Source organism: Rhincodon typus, chromosome 18 (genome assembly GCF_021869965.1).
Source record: "Rhincodon typus isolate 14 chromosome 18, sRhiTyp1.1, whole genome shotgun sequence".
NCBI lineage: Eukaryota > Metazoa > Chordata > Chondrichthyes > Orectolobiformes > Rhincodontidae > Rhincodon > Rhincodon typus.
Window position 1 is genome coordinate 5,097,636 of NC_063349.1, and position 23,679 is coordinate 5,121,314.

Sequence of the window (23,679 nt, forward strand, 5' to 3'; positions counted from 1 at the left end):
CTGTCTATGAGGGCAGCAGGACAGGGCTTCAGATAGATGATGAAGATTCTGCCACAGTTCTCCTTATCTACTGGCCAACATTCCTCCCTCACTGAAAACCGATTCCAAGTTGGAATATACACAAAGGTACAGAATAAATGTGGCACTGTGCTACCAAATTAGCATGTTTTCCTTTGAGTCAAATAAAGAAAGAAAAAAATAAATTGCATTTTCATGCCATTTTCCTGAATCTGTGAATTTTTCCTGATTTTTCCTACCTCCCAAAACTCTCCTTTATTTTTTTCCCTGTCTCCTGTTGGTTGAGAATGCTGAATTATGTGTAGTTACACCAGTTGGTTGGTTCCGATGCTGGAATAACCCAGTGACTGAAAATTCTCAATCTACTGTAGAAAGTGGAGAAATATAATTCAGTGACCTATCAAAAAAATAGGATGACCACAAAACCTGAAAAACCCACCCGATTGAAAACTGGGATGGCTTTTATTTATTTAACTCCTTCTTATGAGATGAAGTCACTTCACACTCGTTGGGGTGCTTCGCCTGTTGGTGGATGAGCAGTCACTATGCTGTGCACAACAATACATAAACAGCATTAAATGATAACTGATCTCCTGACAGTAGCACAGGGAGCATTGTGGAGCTCCACCTCAAGCAGAATGATGGGACCATTGTCTTCAGAACCACCAGAAAAGGTAGATAAAATAATGTCACGTTTGCCAACATGATCCAGAGCTACAGAAAGAAAGAACATCCGTTTATGCAGCAACTTTCAGGCTCGGAACATTCCATAACACTTTATAAACATTAGAAATAGTTTTTTTATGGAATCAGAGAAGCTGCCAATATAAAAGGGGGTGATGCAGTGCATCATTACTGTTCTGACTCTTTGAATCAGCAATTTTTCTTAGTATCCCACGTTTTGTCAGTAATCCTATAAGGTACTCGTCCTTAAGTACCTTCTTAAAATTATTCACGTAATTAAATTCCACTAGTTATTCAGGGAGTATTCCGGATCCTCATCACTTGTGAAAAGTAAAACATACTCCTCATTTTCCTTCAAGATCTTTGACCAGTGATTTTGAATTCATGTTTTCTAGTTACTGACCCACTCCCCAGAGGGAATAGTTTTTTTCTTAATTTAATCTATCAAAGCCTCTCATCATTCATTGGATAAACATATGGATGATAATGGAATAGTTTAGGTTAGATGGGCTTCAGATTGGTTTCACAGGTTGGCGCAACATCAAGGGCCGAAGGGCCTGTACTGCGCTGTTATGTTCTATGTTCTACACACACACTGACATGACACACACAACACATATGCAGACACACACACAACACACATGCAGACACACACACACATGTCCACACAGAAAATCTCACATACAGACACGTGCGCACACACAGATAGACATGCACATGCACACAGACTCAGACATACACACACGAAGTTGCATTGTGTTTTTTGGAGGAATTCTCAGCACAGGGCCCAGCAGATTTTCTCATCTTATCTTTCAAAAATCTTCATATTAAATACCTACTTCACTGCTATGGAATTGCTCACATCCAATTCCAGCCTCACCTATTATATGCTGCTCCTGGAGCAGTTGGCCACTCAGCAGATATCCACCTAAAGATTGTCACCCCTTCTGCCCGCACCATCTTTAAAAGCCCATCACGCACACGGGCAAGAACTCACAGTGCAAAACTGTGCTGGACGGTTCCTGTGGCATGGCAGAAAGGGGTAGATCAGTGCCCTGCTTTGTGGATAGTGATCTGGAGATCCTGCTGGACAGAACGGTGCAGATGTGCGACATCCTTTTTCCTCAGGATCTGCAGTGGAGACTATGACAGCGGACCATGTCAGCCTGGTCTGTGGTTGCCATCCAGGTTGGTGCATTCTCAGCCATTTGCAGGAATGGCCACCAGTGTTGGAAGAATGTCAATAACCTTCTCTGTTGTGTCAGGGTAAGTGCCACTATCTTCTCTCTGATAACTCACATTCGCTCAATCGCTGCTACTGTTCCCACCTCCCAGCAAAGCTCATGCGCTACCACTCTCATTATGACGCAGCCAACTTGCCTCACTCACTATCACTAACCCCAAGCCCTGGCACCACTAACCCTGTATGTCCTCTGTGCTGTTTCCTAACTCAGTCAGGACACCTCTCCACATGCACTGACAGTTATAGCTGTGCCGCCCACTTTCATCTCCCTTAATACCTGCCTCTCTCACATTCCAGTAGGACAGAAAGAATCCAGACGGGTGGTGTGTTGCCTGATATTTAGCTCCTCATCTTTATATGGAGAACTTCTTGACTCTGACTGCCGCTCAGAGTCCAAGCCCCTGCACTAAAATCAGATGGTATCCTTGATTTACTGTGCTGGAACCCCGAGTGAATGCTATTTCCCTTGACTTAACTGAGGACCGCTGACAACTGTAACAAGCTTCCTAGCTTTTGTCTTGCCTTGCCGTTTAGTGCAGACACAACGTAGCATGAACTTTGTATCTTTGGCAAGTGCAAAAAGGCAAGACAGGGATGCTGTGAGCATCGAGAGAAGCTCAGAGTTAGTAAGTGCTATGTCAGTGAATGAAGAACCTGGTCCAGTCCATGAGCTGTTGTGTCCCTGAGTGCACAGTGTCCTTGCTGCAACATTACAATGACAGTTACTGGTACAGCCTGAGGTGCAGTATTGAAGTGCAGAAGTATTCTGTGTGGATCAGAGATATGCCATGAGGCTTCTTTTCCTCAGCATTATTTACGTATATTTCAGAGTTCCAGCAACTGCAGTATCTCGCTTCCTTTTTTATACACAGATGAGAAGTACCCAATTCATACTTTTGCCAGGTCTTCTGTCTCAGCATTAAAGATGTCTCTTTGGACCCTTGATAGGTCCAACTTTTTCCAGAGCTTATTGTTTGTGTTTCATATGTTTATAAGAAGTTTTATGGTTTAATTTAACGTTGCATGTTAATCTTTTCTTGTAACCTCCCTTTTCCTCTTGAGAAGTATTAACTTTCTTCAATTCCCTGCTGTATTTTCCACTACCTTCCTAGTTATTAACTGAATCATACAGCTACTGTTTATCATGAAGCTCCTTTTCCTGTTTTTCCTTTATTTTCTTTGTCATCCAGGATACTTGAGTTTTGCTAGCTGTACACTTTCTTTCAAAGGATTATGCTCGGTTTGGACCATCAGACTATATCTGGACCCATCTGTATCCTGAATGACCTCCATTTGTATGTTACTGCTTTTTCCCTGCAATCACCTTTTCCATTCTACCTGTACATTCTAAAAATCACTGAAATTAACCCTTCCCTGGGAAGCATTTTTACTTCAGATATTTTCTAGTCACTTGCCACAATTAATCTGAACTGTTCTGTCATCTTGGATGATCTTGGACTGTAAACTCAACTTGTTTTATTTCTCAGAAGTAGATCTAACACCGGTTTTGTTCTCTTAGACTGGAGGCATAATGATCAAGAATATTTTCGATAAATATGATAGAAATTGCTCTCCTTTCCTACTCTCGGTGTGATGTTTTTCCCAGAGTATATTAGGATAATTAAAGTCTCCTGCTGTTGCCAGTCTATTTTAATCATATGCCTTTGTAACTTGCTAACAAATTTGTTCAACTATCACCTTCTCACAATTTGGAGCCCTATACAAGAAAAAATGCCCCAGGTTAGAACAACTTCCACTATGTTCCTCAACTCAAGGAAAAAAGATTCAGTCCTGGAAGGATAGAGTATATCATTTCCATTTGGAACTGTCACATCTCTTGAAAGGGTGGGTCACCCCTTAGTGTGTAACAGCCACAGTGAGTTTCTACAGACAACAATTTGACAATGACCTGTTTTAACGATGCTAATTGAAGGATGGGTATTGGCTGGTACATTTTAATGTTGTGGAATGTTTTGCATCCACCTGAAAGGACAAACAGGACCTCAGTTTAATGTTCAAAGGTACTGGCACACTCTGGTCACTTAACACAAATTAAAGACTGATCTATTAATATTAATAGGTTATTTGACTATGGTGGTACCTCCGTTTCAACTTTCATCTGATTACCTCATGCTCAAGAATGTCCAATGTACTCCTCTTTGCCTGGTGCTTGCTGTGAGTCACTGGGCCTGAAAGTTTAGGTCCCACACTTGAGATTTCTGTGAATATTCCAAGCTGACACTTTAGCACTACACTGTCAGAAGTATTGTCTTTCAGAAGACATGATAAACCAACCTGTGATTATAGGAGGTATGTTTAGGAATTTTGCAGATGACACCAAAATTGGTGGTGTAGTGGACAGTGAAGAAGATTTATCTCTGAGAACAACAGGACCTTGATCAGATGGGCCAATGGGCCGAAGAGTGGCAGATAGAGTTTAATTTAGAGAAATTTAAGGCATTGCATTTGGTTAAGGCAAATCAGGACAGCACTTATATACTTAATGGTAGGTTCCTGGGGAGTGTTGCTGAACAAAGAGACTGGGGAGGGGGGAGTTGGTTCATAGTTCCTTGAAAGTGGAGTCACAGGTTGACAGGGTGGTGAAGAAAGCATTTGGCACGCTTGCCAAAGAGTTGGGATGTCATGTTGCAGCTGTACAGGATATTGGTGAGGCCACTTTTAGAATACTGCATACAATTCTGCTCACCCTTCTATAGGAAGGATGTTGTTAACCCTGAAAGGGTGCAGAAAGCAATTATAAGAATTTTGCTGGGGTTGGAGGGTTTGAGCTATATGGAGAGGCTGAATAGATTGGGGCTATTTCCCCTGGAGTGTTGGAGGGTGAGGGCTGACCTTATAGAGGTTTATAAAATCATGAGGAGCATGGAAAGGGTGAATAGCCAAAGTCTTTTCCCCAAGGTAGAGGAGTCCCAAACGAGAGGGCATAGGTTTAAGGTGAGAGGGGAAAGATTTAAAAGCAACCTAAAGGGGCAGACTTTTCACACAAAGGGTGTAACATGTATGGAATAAACTGCCAGAGGAAGTGGTGGAGGCTGGTACACAACATTTAAAAGGCATCTGGATGGGTATATGAATAGGAAGGGTTTAGAGTGATATTGGCCGGATGCTGGCAAATGGGACTAGATTAATTTAGGATACCTGGTCAGCATGGACTGGTTGGACCAAAGGGTCTGATTCCGTGCTGTATGACTCTATGACCCGAAGGTTCTGAACTGCTTTCTCAGAGATGGAAAGAAGTCCCAGTGCACTATATCGAAGCAGAGCAGGGGATATCTTTCATGTCTTGAACAATACTTAATTTTAGTCATTACCAAGACAAATGATCTGGTCTTTATCGTGTTCTTTCTGTGGGAAATTGTGGTCAGTGAATTAGTAGCTGCATTTCCTACATCACCAGAGACTACACATTAAAGGTTCTGAAATACAAATTTTGAGCTTACATAAACTGCTATAGGATTGGCAGTTCTCTATTTCTTTCCCATTGAGAAAGTATTTGTCCAGAAAATTTCCAACTGCCCCAGCACAATGGAGTGCCAGAATGAAAGTGGGCAGATATCCGTGGGGAATGCATGGCAAGATCCAAGCCAACTGCAAGCCTTTGACTTCCAGATAGATCAGTACCACATAGTGCCACACTAATGAGTTTACTCTTTAATTTTCAAACAACCTATTTTTCCGTCTGCCTCAATAAAATGAACAACTGGTATATGCTTAAAGTTCTGACTGTTCCATTCTGAGTGGTTTATATTTGTACTTTCTAGTCTGATTACATAACAGGCAATAGTTCAAACTACTCTTGGTTGAAGAAGTTATTGACTGTGAGAGTCTGTCACAAAGCAGTGACATTAATGTTTGATTCTTTCCGTAGCATTTAGTTGTGTGGAAATTGTAAGTTTCGCTGAGGCTTGTTTGAAGGGCATTTAGCTCCTCAAGCCTATTCCAGAATATAGTTAGATCACAGCTAATCAATATCATAGTTCCATCAAAAACACCATGGTTTCATATTCTTAAATACTCTCACATAATGAAAATAAAACACCAATCTTAATTTGGAAAGTTTAATTGACCACTAGTCTGAATAACATCTGTTTGGAAGGGAGAGATCCCAACCAAAAGACCATTTGTGAAAAGAGGTGTTTCCTCATAATAATCTTAAATGGTATTGCCCTCAATATGAGGTTAATGCATTGCCCCTTCTGTAATCCTTAAACTGAAAGAAAGATTTTCTATTTATAGCTGAAGGTATTTTAAATACAATAATTTGATTAGCCCTTAATCTATTCTTAAGGGTGCACAAGCCTAGTCTGGGCACCATGTCCTTGTAGATAAATCCTTTCCATGTTGCACAAGTGCTGCTTATTGATACATCTGTCATTCTGTAGCACCAGAATGACTGTACAACATCGTACAGCAGTGTACAGTACTTATGGGGACAGGTCTGTCCCTGTGTAACACTGGGGTACAGTACTGATGGGGACAGGTCTGTCACTATGTAACATTGGAGTACATTACTGGTGGAGACAGGTCTGTCACTGTATGACACTGGAGTATTGTACTGGTGAGGACAGGTATGTCACCGTGCAACACGGAGATAATGTACTGGAGGCGGGGACGAGCAGGGCTGGTTTTGGGATGAGGTCGGGGGCGGGGATTTTGAAGCTTGTGAAGTCCACATTGATATCATTGGGCTGCAGAGTTCCCAAGCGAAATATGAGGTGATGTTCCTGCAACCTTCGGGTGGCATCGTTGTGGCACTGGAGGAGGCCCAGGATGGACATGTCATCCAAGGAGTGGGAGGGGGAGTTGAAGTGGTCGCGACTGGGAGGTGCAGTTGTTTGTCGTGAACCGAGCGTAGGTGTTTCAAATAGCGGTCTCCAAGTCTCCGCTTGGTTTCCCCGATGTAGAGGAGGCCACAACGAGAACAGCGGATAGTGTATACCATATTAGCAGGTGAACATCTGTTTAATGTGGAAGGTTTTTTTGGGGCCTGGGATGGGGGTGAGGGGGGAGGTGTAGGGGCAGGTGTAGCACTTCCTGTGGATGTGGTGGGGCTGGTGGGGAGTGTGGAGCAGACAAGGGTCCAGACCCGAAATGTCAGCTTTCCTGCTCCTCTGATGCTGCTTGGCCTGCTGTGTTCATCCAGCTCTACACCTTGTTATCTCACTGTATAGTGAGTTGTCTTGAGTTGGAATTGAACTTTCATGTCTACTTAATGCAGAGTTGATTTACAAAATCACCATATGCATATGGCTGAGATATTCCAGTGCATGGGAGAGATAGTTGTGCCACTTATATTTTCACTTGTTACAGTAGTTTTATGATCTTCAATATGTAGAATGACACCTGGATATAGCCAATCTCTGACACCGGCTTCAACTTTTTCACTCTCTTCAAGTTCCCATATTTTCCTGAAATAACACCAGCCTCATTTTCGTTGAATCTTTGACTGTTTTCTCAGATGTTATTTCAGATTTAAAAGTGTTTGTTTTGTATCTGAACTGGGATACTCACCTGCAAACCTATTCATACACAGAAATTTTCTGGAAAGCACAACTCTGCTCACACCCCACTGAGTCACAAAGGCTTTTTATATTTAATAGTGTTTGGAGGACTTAGATTTTGAAGGATTATGGAAAATTGATTTATCTCAAGTTTTTGTGGAAACATTCAGCATGGTTTCCTCAAAAGGAGTTAGTTAACATTCGCTGTGGCAACTAGAATTATTTTTGAATAAGGCTTCCTGTAAATTGCATAACTGATCACTGCTCCCTTTTCTGTGAAACCTTGCTGGGACGGCTTTGAATAGCAACTGACATAGAGAATGTTGTCACTTTTATTTGGTTCAGTTGGAAGAAAGCCTGTTAACAACAAGCTGATTCGGAGAAAAGCCTACTAAGAACAAGCTGCCCAGCTGAGTTCTCCTATTTCGGCAAAGAAAATGGGTGAAATATTTTTGTCCTTTTGAAAGGGACATTTTAATATTATGTTCCCTGAGCCAGCTGCATCTGTATTATTTTAGAGAGACCACCATGATTAGTAACATGACCACACATGGTAGACTATCAAGCGAATAGACTCATGAATATTCTACACTTTATGCCTTCAAGAATGGCTCATTGCCCAATGTGTCTTATTTTCAGAAATTTTTTTCTTTCCTGGGGAGTTACAGTCTATGTGTGTGTTTTTTGAGCATTTTAATAGGGATAAACATTTATAATTCTGTATTACTGACTGTGCATGTTAATCAATTATTGTCTTCATTGAATAAATTTTGTTTTGATAATAAACCAATAATTGTGTTTGTCAAGAGATCTGGTTGATAGATATTGCAGTTCAAAACCTGATATAGATATTTAAATGGTCATCTTGGTAACTGGATATAGAGTTTTTATTTTCTATTATCACCCATGGATTAAGAGCGATGGGTACGTTCCCCTAGACTTGGAAGTAACAATTGTCACATGTCTATTTTCCAGCAAAAGCCAATGGATAGAAATCGGATGCAACAACCCTGAGCTCCCATGTAGGCCAGAATCATTGAGGGCAGTTGAACCTACATTGACTCAGTACAGACTAAGTATGTAAATCCACAGCTTTTAAGTGCTGTTGGCTAAGTGCCTTTGCCCATTCATCTCACAGCTCTGGCTGTGAGTGTGGATTTTGATGCACTGTGTACAAGCTTGCTCTCAGCTGGTATTCTCCTGAAATGTAATCCCCTTTAAATCACACACCGTCTTGATATCAAACCAACTCATTGTTCCTTCACCGTTACTGGGTTAAAGACCTGGTACACGCTCCCGAACAACACTGTCAATCTACATGGTGTCATACAGAATCCCGAGCTCTGCAGCTTTTCATGACCATTGTGGAAAAAAAGCAATAAATGTCAGCTCTGCTGTCAATGCCCACGTCTGGAGAGTTAATAACTTTTTAAAAAAAATCTCAGTAATGTTTGAAGCACTTCTAGAATTGACAGTCTCCACATTTCTCTCATCTCTCTTTTCCTTTTCTCCTGCACATCTTGCTCATTAGTATGTCCTAACAAGATAGAAAACATAGTCAGGAAGAATTGTCTGACCTGAATAAGAAAATATTTGCACTCAGAATACCTTCCTCTTCTATGGTTGGCTTTGATGGTTAATGTGAGGCACATTGTGCCTGTTGATTGAGCCACTTGATTCGATTGGACAGTATAGCTGGAGGCCCTCTTTGTTCAGCTGGGTTTCAAAGGGTCTTTCAGGAAATGTTTTCAAAGTGCTTTCATGATGAAATGTGCTCTGTCTGCCCTTAGGAACAGCCCACAGCTGGCTGTTTTATTAAAGTGGGAGAGTTTGGGAGGAAGCTCTTGTGTGCTAACTCAGATGGTGCCTGTTATTGTCGGTGAAACTTTTGCTGGGGATAATTATTTTCTCTTCTAAACTAACTCCTCAAACCCACTGAATCATGGCAGGCAAAGGTTAGTCTGACAATCTGTCTTGAATGCTCATGGTTTTCCCTTGCTACAGTCATGGACCTAATGTGGCTCACTAAATTTCTACCAATACCTTGTTATTTCTTTATATAAATATAACTTATCAGGTAGGATAGAACAGTGGTTGCATTACTCGATTGCTAGTCCATCAGGGCAGTTTGAGAATTTGAATTTAGTTTTTAAAAATTCAAGTTCTCAATCAGTTAAAATGAGCATGATTCTGTTCATTGTAAAACCTCAACTAGTTAATTTGTGAACTTTAGGAAAGGGAACCTTCCCTGCCTTCCTGGTCTGGTCTGTAAGTCCCACATCAATGTGGTCTACTCTTTATCGAATTGGACCACAAAGAGGAGCTACGGGTGAATTCAAGTTTGTCTGGAAGTTGATCCGAATCAATAGGAAACGTCCTTTTGGGTAGTCAACCTAGTACTTTTAGGAATTTTAAAAAATACATGATCTTGGAATGTTACAAATAAGGTAGCCTTTATTGTCCATCCCTAGTTATCCCAGAGGTTACATGTTCAGAATCATCCACATAAAGTGTGACAATAGTCACGCTGGGCCTAAGCTTGATAGAGGTTTGTAGCTTTCCTTCTTGAAGGAAATGAATTGATTTCTCACAAAAGAATAACCAGCAGCTTTTACTGTCATTGGTTTGGCACAGTTTACAAATGATCAAGTTTATTGAGTTCAGTTTTGCAACTTACTTTGGTGGGATTCACTTGCCTAGTACCCTAACGATTAGATTATTACATCTACAAAAGATACCTCATAGTCACTGCACTTGAAGACTAGATCGCTGTGCAAAATGCTTCGGATGTGTTTTGATATGCTGCACACTACCTCCCTTCCTGGCCTCAAGTCATAATAATGCAATTAGCATATTTTAATGTTTTACTGAAAATCTGTAGCTCGGATTGTGGTTGGAGTTATTGGTTTGTTCACCGAGCTGACTGGTTTTCGTGCAAACATTTCGTCTCCCTTCTAGGTGACATTTTTAATGCTGTATAGCCTCTGTTGAAGTGCTGTTGTTCTGTCCTGCTCTGAATTTATATGATCTGGTCTGTCATGGTGGGTAGTCCTGTTTCCGGTTTTGCTCCATAGATGGGGTCTATTTCAACATGTTTATTTATCGCACCAGTGGTTGAAAACCAGGCCTGCAGCACGAGAATGCCTGGAGGCCTGGTTGTCAATCACCGGTGCGATAAACAAACATGTTGAAATAGACCGCATCTACATACTACTATAGAGCAAAACCGGAAACAGGACTACCCACCATGACAGACTGGACCATGTAAATTCAGAGCAGGACAGAACAACAGCACTTCAACGGAGGCTATATAACACTCAAGATGTCACGTCGAAGGGAGATGAAACATTTGCATGAAAACCAGTCAGCAATTAGCATAATTATTATATAAATTGGAATACACAGAGAGAGAGAGAGAGAGAGAAGATGGTTTGATTGGTACTTTATATTCTTTTGTGATGAGATTCTCGGCCAGCTGCAAGGGAACTCATTTGCAGTAGGCCAAGAAATGTTTTTCTCTTGAGCTCTCAGTTCGACTGAATTTTCAAAGGGAGGGGAGTTCCTGTAATTAGAATTTTATGTCCTGATGTCATCTCCATTCATTATGAAAATTGTTTCCTGGAAATGACTTCACGTCAGTTTCAAAGAGAGCTGTCCATGGATTCAGACCACTGGTGTTAATTATGTCAACAATGAATGCTGCATGGTGTTTGCATCTCAGCATCCGTTCCATTTGGACTGTGAGATAACTTTACTCCAGTAGACCCAACTCTGCTCCATGCATCAGAAAGACAGTATGTACAGCAACAATTCACAAATAATAAAAAAGTACCCTTGAAATGTGGTCACCGATGTAATGCAGGTAGCATGGCTCTCAATTTGTATGCAGAAATGTCTGATAAACAGCAATATGATAATAATCAGATAATTTGTTTTGGGTGTTGGTTGAGGAGTAAATATTATTGTCTCTGTTCCCAGTGTGGGCAGTGGGCACTGCCACTAACTGTGACCACTGTAAATCAAATTATATTAATCTGCTGAACAGGAAAAGAGCTTTGAAAATATGATCCTCCTAATGGCTTTATTATGTACTAATTCTGTGTTGTTTTCTTTAATTAAACTTGAAAACACCAGACAGAAATGCAGCAAACTATTCCTGTAAATATCATATAGGCTTTGATGTTGAATTCAGGAAGAGAAATTACCAATGGCCTGAATTTAGTTATGTGGTCATTTTAAAAAAAATGCAACAGTGGTTATCAGGTACGGTGGCTTATTGGTTGGCACTGCTGCCTCACAGTGCCAGGGACTTGGGTTCGATTCTAGCCTTGGGTGACTATCTGTGTGAAGGCTGCACATTCTCCCCATGACTGCATGGGTTTCCACCAGGTGCTCCAGTTTCCTCCCACAGTCGAAAGATGTGCAGGTTAGGTGGATTGGCCGTGGAAAACACAGGGTTACAAGGATAGGGTGGAGAGGGGGTACAAATGGGTGGGATGCCCTTAGGAAGGTCAGTGTGGACTCGATGGGCTGATTGGCCTGTTTCCGCACTGTAGGGATTCTATGATTAGAGTAATGGTCTGTGTTTGACTGGTATGTGAACCCTGGAGATTTCATCTTCAGATTTTGGGCATGTGGCTCCCCCTAGCAATTGAAATGGCTACAAACGCAGCCCAAACATTATCAGGGTAACAGAAAGACTCCCCTGCTGTTCTTCAATAGTATTGCTGGATCTATTTAATTACTTGAGAGAGCAGATTGTCATGTTTTCATGTCTCATCGAAAAGAAGGTACCTCTGACAGTGCGGCACTCCCTCACTACTGTACCAGAGTGTCAGCCTGAATTTTGAGCTTAAATGACCAGAGAGGACTTGAATGTAAGTGAAACAGGTGCTGGATATAAACACAGCGCAGTACTCCCTCTCATCATTCCAATACACAGGCCAAGAGCGCGACCAACTTAGATGGGGCTTACACTCAAACATGGTATTCAAACAGCTATGGAGTGAATTGCCTTAAACCAATTGTACACATACGCCTCTTGTTCTTGTGGAGCCAGAACACATTTCCGTGGTTGGAACCTGCCCTGATGTCAGTGGAAGATATGCAAAATCCAGTATTAACCTCAAGTTCAGGAATTCCAAAACCTGGCATTGTGCAGATGGCAGGTTAGGTATAGAGGAAGGGAAATGAAGCAGCTTAGAGAATGAAAAGGTGTGGGTTGGGGAGGATAGAAGAGTACATTTAATGCAATATTGGTTAGATCACAGGAAAAATGTAGGCTTTCCAATTGAAGATCAGCAAGACCGTTGGCAGATGTGCAACAGTCAAGGTTGAGATGTCAACTGGGGTGCCTTCGGTAGAGGGAGAAGAGAATTTTAGGGATGGAACATAGGGAAAGAAAGACTGCAAATAGAATGAGTGAAGCAGGGTAGGATGTAAGCGATACAGAAAGGTGAAGAGACAGTAGCTAGAGCTGGTGGAGGTTGGCCCTTTGGTTAAGATGTTCAGGAGGATAGGTGGGCAGTAAGTGTCCCAGGCTGAGCTGTTCCTGTGGTGGGAAGGTCAGTAGCTTTGGCTAGTAAAAGGCTCTGTTTGATGTTTGCTTAAAGATTGAGAGTAGATATCTATCTGCAAGGTGGAGATGGAATGTTCCCAAGACTTGCAAAGGAATGACAGTCCTGGCCTCATGTGGTCATGATCTGAGGCCTAGCTTGATCACAGTCAGAACCTGCAAGAAGAGAATGTTGAGGCCTGGCTGAGAAATTCCATTTGTGGCTAGAAAGGATTCAGCGTATGGTAAGCAAAAACCTTCTTTCAACGTAGAACATAGAACACTACAGCGCAGTACAGGCCCTTCGGCCCTCGATGTTGCGCCGACCTGTGAAACCAATCTGAAGCCCATCTAACCTAAACTATTCCATTATCATCCATATGTTTATCCAATGACCATTTAAATGCCCTTAAAGTTGGCGAGTCTACTACTTTTGCAGACAGAGCATTCCACGCCCTTACTACTCTCTGAGTAAAGAACCTACCTCTGACATCTGTCCTATATCTATCACCCCTCAATTTAAAGCTATGTCCCCTCGCGCTAGCCATCAACATCCGAGGAAAAAGGCTCCCACTGTCCACCCTATCTAATCCTCTGCTCCTACGCTTTGTTGTCAACATGCCTATAATGGAATGAAGCAAAGAAGGGTTACAAAAAAAGATAAGCAAATCGGATGGATCAAAGAGCAGAGCAAAACTTAGCACCTTTTTTTAAACTGTATAATTGGATACCTGGATGAGTAAGAGACCTGATCGCAAGGATTTCTCCTGTGTTTGCACTGCATTGTCTTTTCATGTTCTGCTGATTTTCCCTTGGAAGCTCTTCCACTTTTATTATTTGTAATAAATCCAGTGCAAACTGTCATACAGCTGACAACAAAATAAATGGGAAGCTTTGCTCACTTGGATCTTTTGATTTACACAGTGAGTAGCTGCACACGTAAACCAGAAAATTTTCTCCCTCAATCCCCAGTCTATGAGAAGAAAGAGAGAAAGAACGTGCATTTATATAAAATCTTCCCAGTCCTCAATTTTTACCAGTTTCTTCTCGTTGTAGAACTACCACCAGAAATCAACACTAACAATTTAATTGACAGTGATTTTGGTTGTATCCCCAGACTGATTTCTGCAGCAGGAAGTTATTACTTTCTGCTATTACTCTGGAGCCAAACCTGCTGAACATCATTGAAATGAAAAACAGAAAAAAGAACTTGGATTTCTGTGCATTGTTTAGACCCTCACGTTTTACAGTCAATGAGGTATTTTTACATACATTGTTTTTTTCTACTGCAGAAATGCAACAGCCAACTGGTGCACAGCAAGAGCCCACAGGCAACAATGGAGTTTTTAGGAACATGGAACAATTACTTCATGACTGACCATTTATCTCAAAGCTACTTTCCTGCACCCTGTCCATATTCCTTGATGTTCATCAGTCTCCAGTGATTGAGCTTCCACAGCCTCTGGTATAAACAGTTCGAGTTATCCACCTTTGCATAAATAAATCCTCCCTCATCTCAGCCTTACATGACTGACCCCTTAACCTTGGTTCTGTACTCATCAGCCGGGGAAACACTCAGTGACACTTGCCCTGTCATACCCTGTGAATGTTTCAGTGAGGTGATGTCTCCTTCAAAACATGAGAGATTATAGGCCCAATTTTCTCAATCCGTCCTCTAAGACATTCTTGCTATCCCAGGACTTTGGATGGTGAACTTCCATTGCACTTTCTCAATGACAAGTAGACCTTTCCTTGCGTAAGGAGACCAAAAACTGTACACAGTACTCAAGTTCTGGTCTCACTGTAGCTTTATACAACTGCAACAAGATATCTTTACACTTGTGCTCACATCCCCTTGAGGTGAAGGCCATATTCCATTTGTCTTCCATTTTGGATTACTGTGCTTGCAGGCTGACTCGTGAACAACAACAACAACAACCATGTCCATTTGGACACTAGGGGCTCCCAACCTCTCTCCATTTAAGAAATATTCTGTCTTCCTGTTTTCCTACCAAAATGGATAGCTTCACAGATATTCATGTTATGTTCTATCTGCCACATTCTGCCCATTCACTCAGCCAGTCCAAATCCCTATTCCCCCTTTCCTAAATAGTGGGATAATATCTTGTACTCTCTAGTTTACAGGAACATTTCCACAATCTAGAATTTTGAAAGATCGTCATCAGTGCACCAGGTCTCTCTATACCCATCTCCTTCACTTTTAATTGATAATGTTTAAGCAATGTTGCTTGTTCGAAGAAATATGGGGCAGATTATGTGGGGAATTCTTTTGCTGTTCAAGATGTACAATGGGATCTTTCCCATTCACCTGAGAGGGCAGACATTGCATCCGTATGATGGTATCTCCAACAGTGTAGGGCTCCTTCAATACCATTTTGAACCATGAGCCTAGATTACGGGTTCAAGTCTCTGAAGTGAGCTTACAGCCTTCTGATTTAAAGAACGAAGTATGAACCATGCTACATATAAAATAAGACTGACAGTGAATTACCTAATGTTAATCAACTCTGTTGAGGACTGGGGAAGATGGAAAAGCAACTAAGGTTCTTGCTCCATATCTCCTGTTGGAAAGTGTGTGTGTGTGTGTGTGTGTGTGTGTGTCTGTTGTGAGGAGGTGATGCCCTGCAGCAGTGTAGCTTGTCACAACTCATTGATTCAGCACAAGAGGTGAATATTGGTTAGTTGGGTAAGGTATAGTGGAGCAACTGGAGCTTGTGAAGCTGTGCAGTGGCAAGTCACTACCTTGAAGGAGAGAACAGGATGGAAAGAGCAAATTGAACACCATCTGTAAATGTAGTCCGCTCATTTCTGGGGGGATATCAAACATGCTTTTGTATCTCGCAATTTCAGAGGTCAGGTCACAGCACAGCATTGACGACAAACTCTTGCCCTGACTGATTGTGTTGGGAGACCAGAGTTTTATAACAGGATTGAGGACCCTGCTTTGGTAAACTACAATTACAGCAATAAGGGAGACAGCAGTTGCCAACAAAAGAGCTGGGAAGTGTACACAGTTCCACAAGATATGTAAGTGGTAAATGTAAAAGCTTAAACAACACCGCAGTTTTAAAAATTTCATCCACATGTTCAAATCCCTCCGTGGCTTACATCCTCCCTATCTGTATAACCTGTGATTGCATTTCTATGAAGCATTCGTGCTATTTAAATGCACATTGTTGTTGGACAATGCGATGTTCATATTTGCTAAATGTCATACTATCACAGTTCATTGAGACTAGAAGGCACAACTATGGATATTTTTGGTTTGAAGTTTACTGTAGTCCTCAGTTTGAGGTCTCAGAAAGCTGATTAGTTTCAATTCAGCTGGTGTACTGGGTGTGACAATGAAGTGAACCGCTGGTCTCCTGATGCATACACTGGAGAAAAAAATTCAATGTTCCTAAAACCTAACGCTTGAAATGTGTTAATTCAGTTACATTCATGAGCTCGGTCCCGCAGACTTTGGTAAGTAGATATTGACACTTTCTCTGTTTCCCCAGCAGCATAAAACCACCTCATTTAAATTCTCCAGTTCACAGTCGATAAATGTACTAGTGATGTATTGAAGTCTTTCTGTGCCTGATGGGGTTGAAGGGAGCTCAGGTTCTATATCTGTTTATAACAAGTAAACAAGAAGGCTGTGCAGCATACGTTCCCTGTGTCAAAGACCAAATCATCAGCCCTCTGCATGCTGTGAGTCATAGTTGACAATAGGACTCGCTGAAGTAATCTGTACCAAGTGGGATGTTACTATCCTTTAAGAGGTGTATTTTGTCCTTTTTTCTATGAAGAAAGGTTGAGGCAGAGCTAACAAGCCGTCCACTTGAAGCCAATAAAGTAAACAGCTTGTGAGACCGTGGGATTTCTGTTAAAGTTGGAATTATAGAAGCAGGCTGAATGGGTGGGGTCAAGCTCCCACAGAACCAGGATTTTTAGCTTTCTGCAGTTGTTGGCGTCTTAAGGCTGGATGTGGAAGCTCTTGTTCCTCTCTCTGTTACAGCTAAAAGCTGGGGTTCTCTTTCTGTTGCTAGAATTGCATGTGCGACAATCTATTTTACTGAATTTGCCTTTGCCAAAGGTGTGTTTATGGGATATTACTATATTGGAACAATATTTTGTTGAGCATTTCAACTGAGTTACAGTGACATTTTTATTTTTTTTATTGTCTGTATTTTTGCATTATATTAAAGTGTGTTTTGGTTGAAGTGGAATAGTTTTACCAAACAAATTGCATCTGGAACATGCTACCCCTTACACTTACCTTTAAAATAAGAATAAAGTTAGGGTCTTGACTATCTTTTGGTATATTTTGAGGGGATTTGATCTGGTCCATAACATGAACTAAACAAACACTGTTGAAGGGAACAAGCAAAATACTCCAAGATAATACGTGACAACGTCTTAACTGTTGAAACAAAATGTTTTAGGGGTGAGGAGAGATTGCTTTGGGTCTGTTAGGAAATAAATCTTGAAGCTTCAGCACTGGCATCCTCTTCAAAAGGTTCATGTGCTTCCTTATTTTCTCCAGTTTGAATCTACTAAGCTTGAATATATCCATAACCTGAGAGCCACTGTGCTTCCACTGTTGTTACTTGTATTCACATGTCGGAGGCTTATCATCAGGCCTGTTTGTGAGCTGAATGCTTTTAGTATTTGAATCCAACCAGCTGTTTCACGGATGCCAATCTGTGACTTTCACCTGCACCCACATCAATAAGGCGCATGTTTTATTGAATTTGTCCAGAATGGGTTGCGAATCACCAGTGCATAAAGCTTATGGAGACAGCTGCTCACTGTCCATCCCCAGCTTCTGAATGTGTCACGGTCACTGACGAGAATGGGTTAGAATACAAAAGTTAGCCAGTTGTGCTGCAGTTTCTGTTCAGACTCCATTTAGTGTACCGCGTCCTCATCTAAGGGAAGTACTTGAGCTCAAAAGTTGCTGGATAAGCTCAGCAGGTCTGGCAGCATCTGTGAAGAAAAAAAAAAATCAAAGTTAACATTTTGGGTCTGGTGACTCTTCCTAAGAACTGATGGTAGCTGGGAAAACGTCGGTTTATATGCAGAAAATAGGGAGGAGGATGGGGTAGGGATTAAATGATAGGATAAAGGATAGGGCCCAAAGAGACAAAAGAGCAGTTGGTTGGGCAAAGGAGTTGATAATCTGGATAGGAGGGTGAATAGCTGTAAATGGGGACTGTTAGTGATTAACAATAGGTAGTGTGTAATGGCAGGCTGTGTGATAACAAGGCCAGGTGTGTGGGGCAGGGGGTAAGGACATGGGAGAGCTTAGGCCCTAAAATTATTGAATTCAGTATTGAGTCTGGAGGACTGCACGGTCCTCAAGTGGAAAATGAGGTGTTCTTTCAGCTTTCGGACCCGAAACATGAACTCTGATTTTTATTCTTCACAGATGCTGCTAGACCTGCTGAGCTTTTCCAGCAACTTCTGTTTTTCTTCCTGATTTACAGCATCCCCAGTTCTTTCAGTTTTTACTTGAGTTCAGAGTTAGCAGAATGATACTGGTCCTTGGAGAAGTCAGTTCTGAAGGCTGGTTGCAGAGGTTGTTAAAATCTGGTACTGTCTCCGCAGAAGGCATGTGTACATGTCATGTCATAGGTTCATCTTAGATGACACCTGAAAACCAAACTTCTGGCCCACAGGTCAAGACACTAGCACTAGTGCACAAGAGCATTCCAAAAGGCTTGTACATATAAAGTCAAGTAGTGCTTTCACCTCTGCAAGATTGGTCAATTTCTGTTAGCCAAGGGTTATGGAGCAAAAGCATATAAATGGAGTTGAATTGCAGATCAGCTATAATCTAAGTAAATGATGGATCCACTGGAGGGGCTGAATGGCCTACTCCCATTCCTGTGACATTCTGTTGTTCTTGCTTTACTAAGAAGTTGGAATTGAAATTGGAATGTATAACTTAGTACAAATCAGTTAGATTCACTGTATGCATGCTCCTGTTTACATTAATATCCTGGTTCCAGAGGTGGCATATATTTTACAAAGGAGGATAGGCTATAAATGAGATTGTACAAAGAACTCCAGAGACCTGGATCACCACCCTATGAGTTCAATTCAGTACTTGGATCCTACAGCTTGGCATTGGCTATTGTCCACTCCAAGGACTGTCTCAAAGAGTCAAATAATACTGGCTTTCTGGAACCGTTGCGAATGAACAGTGGAAATAGTTGAGAGACTAAACATTGATACCTTCACATGGTGTTGTTTTACAGTAATGAACGAGGGTACCTTCTCAGATGCCTGATGCACTATTGCGCATACCTAATTTTAAACACACACTCTCTACTATTGGTGTCCATCAACTCCTCTACTTCAAGGTGCTCATAACAACATATATTTTCCCATCACCTGTCCTAATTTCTCCTTTCTTTCTTGTCTCAATTGGAAGCAATTTCAATTCTGTGTCAGAAGTTTGTAAAGACTGCATCTTTTTACTTTATTTTCTATATTTTTGTTTGTGGACTGAAATGGAAAGAGAACTGTTTTCAGGACCAAGAAGTTATGAAGGACCATTGCACTTTTTAAAAGCAAGTGACCTGACATTCATTGCAAGTGTTGTTTACACTGCTGTTGGTTCAAGTAGTGGGGGTTACCTAGTTACAGATGAGCTGGAATCAGGGGGTTGTGTACAAATGGAGACTTGTCCGGCAATACATAGCTGATTAGTCTGTGAAATGGTGACCATTTAATGATGGAAACAGTCTCCTGCCTGCTAACAGCTATGTGGCTGGCTCCCAGTTAGCTGAATTGCTTGGAGGTGGGGGGAGGGGGTGAATGATCAGTTCAAAATGTATCGAACCTCGGGAGGGAAAGGAACTATTTTTGCCCTGCAGTAAGAAGCATCCCAAACCTGGAGAAAGCCTGTTTATTTTCCCATATCAATTGCAGTAAACTGCGATTTCTAATTAATAAGTCAGAGACCTTTATAAGTGTGAACCAATCACACTGTGCCACCTGCAAATAAGTGGAAGTACCTGGAGTATGACGATCAAGAAGAAATCACCAAACTGACTCAAATAAAACAAAGGTGGAGGCTGGTACAGTTACAACATTTAAAAGACAGCTGGATGGGTACATGAATAAGAAGAGTTTACAGGGATATGGGCCTAATGCTGGCAAATAGGACTAGATTAATTTAGGATATCTGGTCAGCATGGACGAGTTGGACCGAAGGGCCAGTTTCCATGCTGTACAACTCTGACTCTAGAGAAACCCGGTCCCTGCTAAGGAGTAAATTAGGGTTTCTGTGTACTTTTTAAAATTTTTAACTTTTGTGAAACTCTGGGCAAAAAAGGACGTTGATTTCCAGTGCTCTACCATGTGAGGCATAACAGCATTGTGTGTTCATGTTCCAATCCAGAGCTTGAATAGAGAAGTTAAAACTGTAGTACTGTCTATCTTTTGAATGGGATGTACAATCAAGATTCCCTATGCCCTCCTAAGTGAATCTAAATGACTTCATGACACACAGCAGGAGAGTTCTCGCTAGTGTCATGAGCAACAGTTATCATTCAATAAATAACACTAAAATAGTTTTATCTAGTCATTGCCAAATTGGCAATTGCAAATTAGCTGTGTGCTTCCTGCATTACAATGGTGAGTACACAAGAAATGTACTCTGTTGACTGTAAACTAGTTTGCAATATCTTGGGGTTGTGAAAGATGCTGTGTAAGTGCAAGCCTTCTCTATTTTTATGCTGTTAACAGTGTGGTTAGTTCTACAGTCTAACCTGTTACCAGTCCATTAGGTTTGCCTGGCATCTTGTCTTTTCTGGTTGAAAGCTGAGAGTCAGTTACGTCATCGTAAGGTCTGGTTGAGAAGCCTGAATTACTGACCTAATTCTCAATGACATCATCGGAAACTCCTATCTTTAGATGTGAACATGTAGTTTTTCTATTTTGTAAGAACAATATGTAAAAATTGTATTAAGATTATTTGTTACTTCTAAATTAAGTACCAGCAAGTTACTTGACAATGTAAATATAGCAGTCATGAATTCCCAAATTGCATGACTTATCCAGTGCTTTGCAGTAGGAATATGTCATGGCAATTCAATGGCCTTTCTAAGTCAGTGCAGTGTGCTGGCCAAAGGAAATTATTTTGCACTAATCCAATGGAAGGATGGATGAGTAATGTATAATATAAATAAGTTTACAAGCCTACGGACTTTCAGAAAATAACCATTCTCATGATGCAGCATTGAGTCTTTCATCTTCCTTTTCTTTTCTCCAAGACAAAGGGCGAGTTTAAAAGCTTATGAAGGGTCTAGACATCTTTATTTCTAAATTACTTGAAATAACTTACACATCATTGTGTTTGTAATTTTCAGTGATCCAAGTAAACATCTTGTAATAAAAGGAGTTTTGTCAAATCCTTGCAGCTCCTGATTATGCTTGCCACAACTTCTCACCCCCACTCAAAATTGCACCCACCTGTACACCCCTTCCCTTATTGAACACCACATCCCTGACTATCACATCTATTTCACTATTCAAGACATAACTGGACAAAGATAACAACAAATCCCAATATTTTTCTGAAGAAGGGTCCCGACCCGAAACATCAACTTTCCTGCTCCTCTGATGCTGCCTGGCCCGCTGTGTTCCTCCAGCTCCACACTGTGTTATTCTGACTCCAGCATTAGCAGTTCTTATTATCTCTGAGTGAGTTAAATTCCAATACTGACCTTGTCTGACATTGGCAAGTTCCAACAGAATTGTTGAATGATGCCAAGGGGCAGGAAGCCTGGTTGATTCCAAAACCTGTCAGTCACTAACCAAAAGGGCTGAGACATATTATAATGCCCACTATTACAAGACTTGCCAAGGATTGGGGATTGAAAGTGGGGCCTTCTATTTCAAACCTTTTCTATAGCTTCATTTGATCGCCACACTTGACATGTCTAACACGCGTGGAAATGCTGCCTAATCTTCCTGAACCAGAGGCTCAGAGACTATCCTTAACACCCCTACTGCCGAGAGGGACAAAGCAAATTCACTATAGTCTTAGGAGTGAAATGCGTCTTGATTTACGATATTGCTGAGCTGTTGTGATTAAGTGAAGATTGCTGACTCGGACTAACCTTTATTGAATGAAGCAAAGCCTGTTTAACATATGGAAGATGGAACATGTACTGTTGATGAATGATTATGTCTGTGTTTAGTTCTAGTGACAGACACCAGTACACAAGTACACAACATGCATGCACTGACATAATAGACACACATGCACAACACAATGCTTGCACCACAACAAAATGCACGTGCAAACCAGCAAAATGCAAGTGTGTATCGACAGAATGCACACACAGCATCAAAAAAAATGCACAACAAAACGTACATATGTTAAACAACAAGACATATGTGCATGCCAACAAACTGCACACATTTGACAACAAAATACAGTTCAATCAGCTGTGTTTTTTTGTTACTGTCAGCTGCATTGTGACATTTGACGACAAAAGATTTAAGATGAGTTCACAGTTTAAGTATCTCATTTTCAGATAATCTGAAAATTATTATAATATTGTTTCTAAAGAAAATATATATAAAAATAAAATGTGACGTTGCAGCTTTTCATATATTTTAACTTTCTTCTAGGAACTTTTCAGGATGTTTCTGACTGTTTTATGTGAGCATTTCATTTTTTAAACAGTATGTTGCAGGCATGTGTTGAAGATTGGGAGGTATTCTCAGGGATGAACTTTTTCTTGGCTTCATTATTGGCTAACAACCCTCTTCCTGCATTTGTGGAATTTGCCAGGGCAAGTGGATCAAGTGGATTGCTGGAACATGCTAGGTAAATTATTTGGGATGCAACTGCTGTGAGGGCCCTTGGGATAATCTAGAAATGGCTTAAAATGTTGCGAATTGTTCATGTTTTTAAATGTTAGGAATGTATGAACAGCCATTTAACCCAATAGGCCTGCTTTACCTTTCAACTAGAGCATTCCTGATCATTTCCTCAAAGCCACTTACCCACACTATCTCCATATCCCTCGATGTCACAAAACTCCAGAAACTGATTGATTTCTGTCTTGGACCTGCTCAGTGACCGAGTTTCCACAGCCCCCTGGAGTAGACAATTCTAATTATTCACCAGTGAAGAAATTTCTCTATATCAGTCGTAACTGGCCAAGCTCTTAACCTGAAATCACATTCCCTGGTCCTCGACTCACTGGCCAGGGGAAAGATCCTATAAACATCCACCTCACTGCACCCTGTAAGAACTTTATAAGTTTCAACGAGGTCACCAGTTATTCTTTGAAATTGTAGTGAATACAGACCTAGTCTCCTCAATCTCTTCTTGTAAGTCAATCCTGCCATCCCAGTGATTAATCTGGTGAGCTTCTGTTGCACTTCTATGTGATAAATATAAACCTCCTCAGATAAGGGACCAAAACTGTACACTGTACTCCAGGTGAGGTCTCTATACAACCACAGTGAGACATCTCCATTCCCGTGCTCAAATCTACTTGTGATGAATGGCAGCATACCATTTGCCTTCCTAATCATTTCCTGTACCTGTATGTTAACCTTATATGATTCATGAAGGATGTCACTCAGGTCTCTTTGGACACCTGCATTTTCTGACCTCACACCAT

At 41.2% G+C, this 23,679-nt stretch overlaps 1 protein-coding gene across 6 annotated transcripts in view; it reads left to right on the forward strand.

Moving 5' to 3' along the window:
• Positions 1–23,679, forward strand: part of hipk2 (homeodomain interacting protein kinase 2) — a 240,555-nt gene that overhangs the window by 89,472 nt on the left and 127,404 nt on the right. Inside the window, exon 3 of one of the 6 annotated variants that reach the window (XM_048607605.1) lies at positions 22,731–22,874. The exons of the other annotated variants lie outside the window; for them this stretch is intronic. Within the exon in view, the coding sequence (XP_048463562.1) occupies positions 22,731–22,874 (144 nt within the window). The remainder of the gene's footprint in view (positions 1–22,730; positions 22,875–23,679) is intronic. 6 annotated transcript variants of the gene reach the window in all.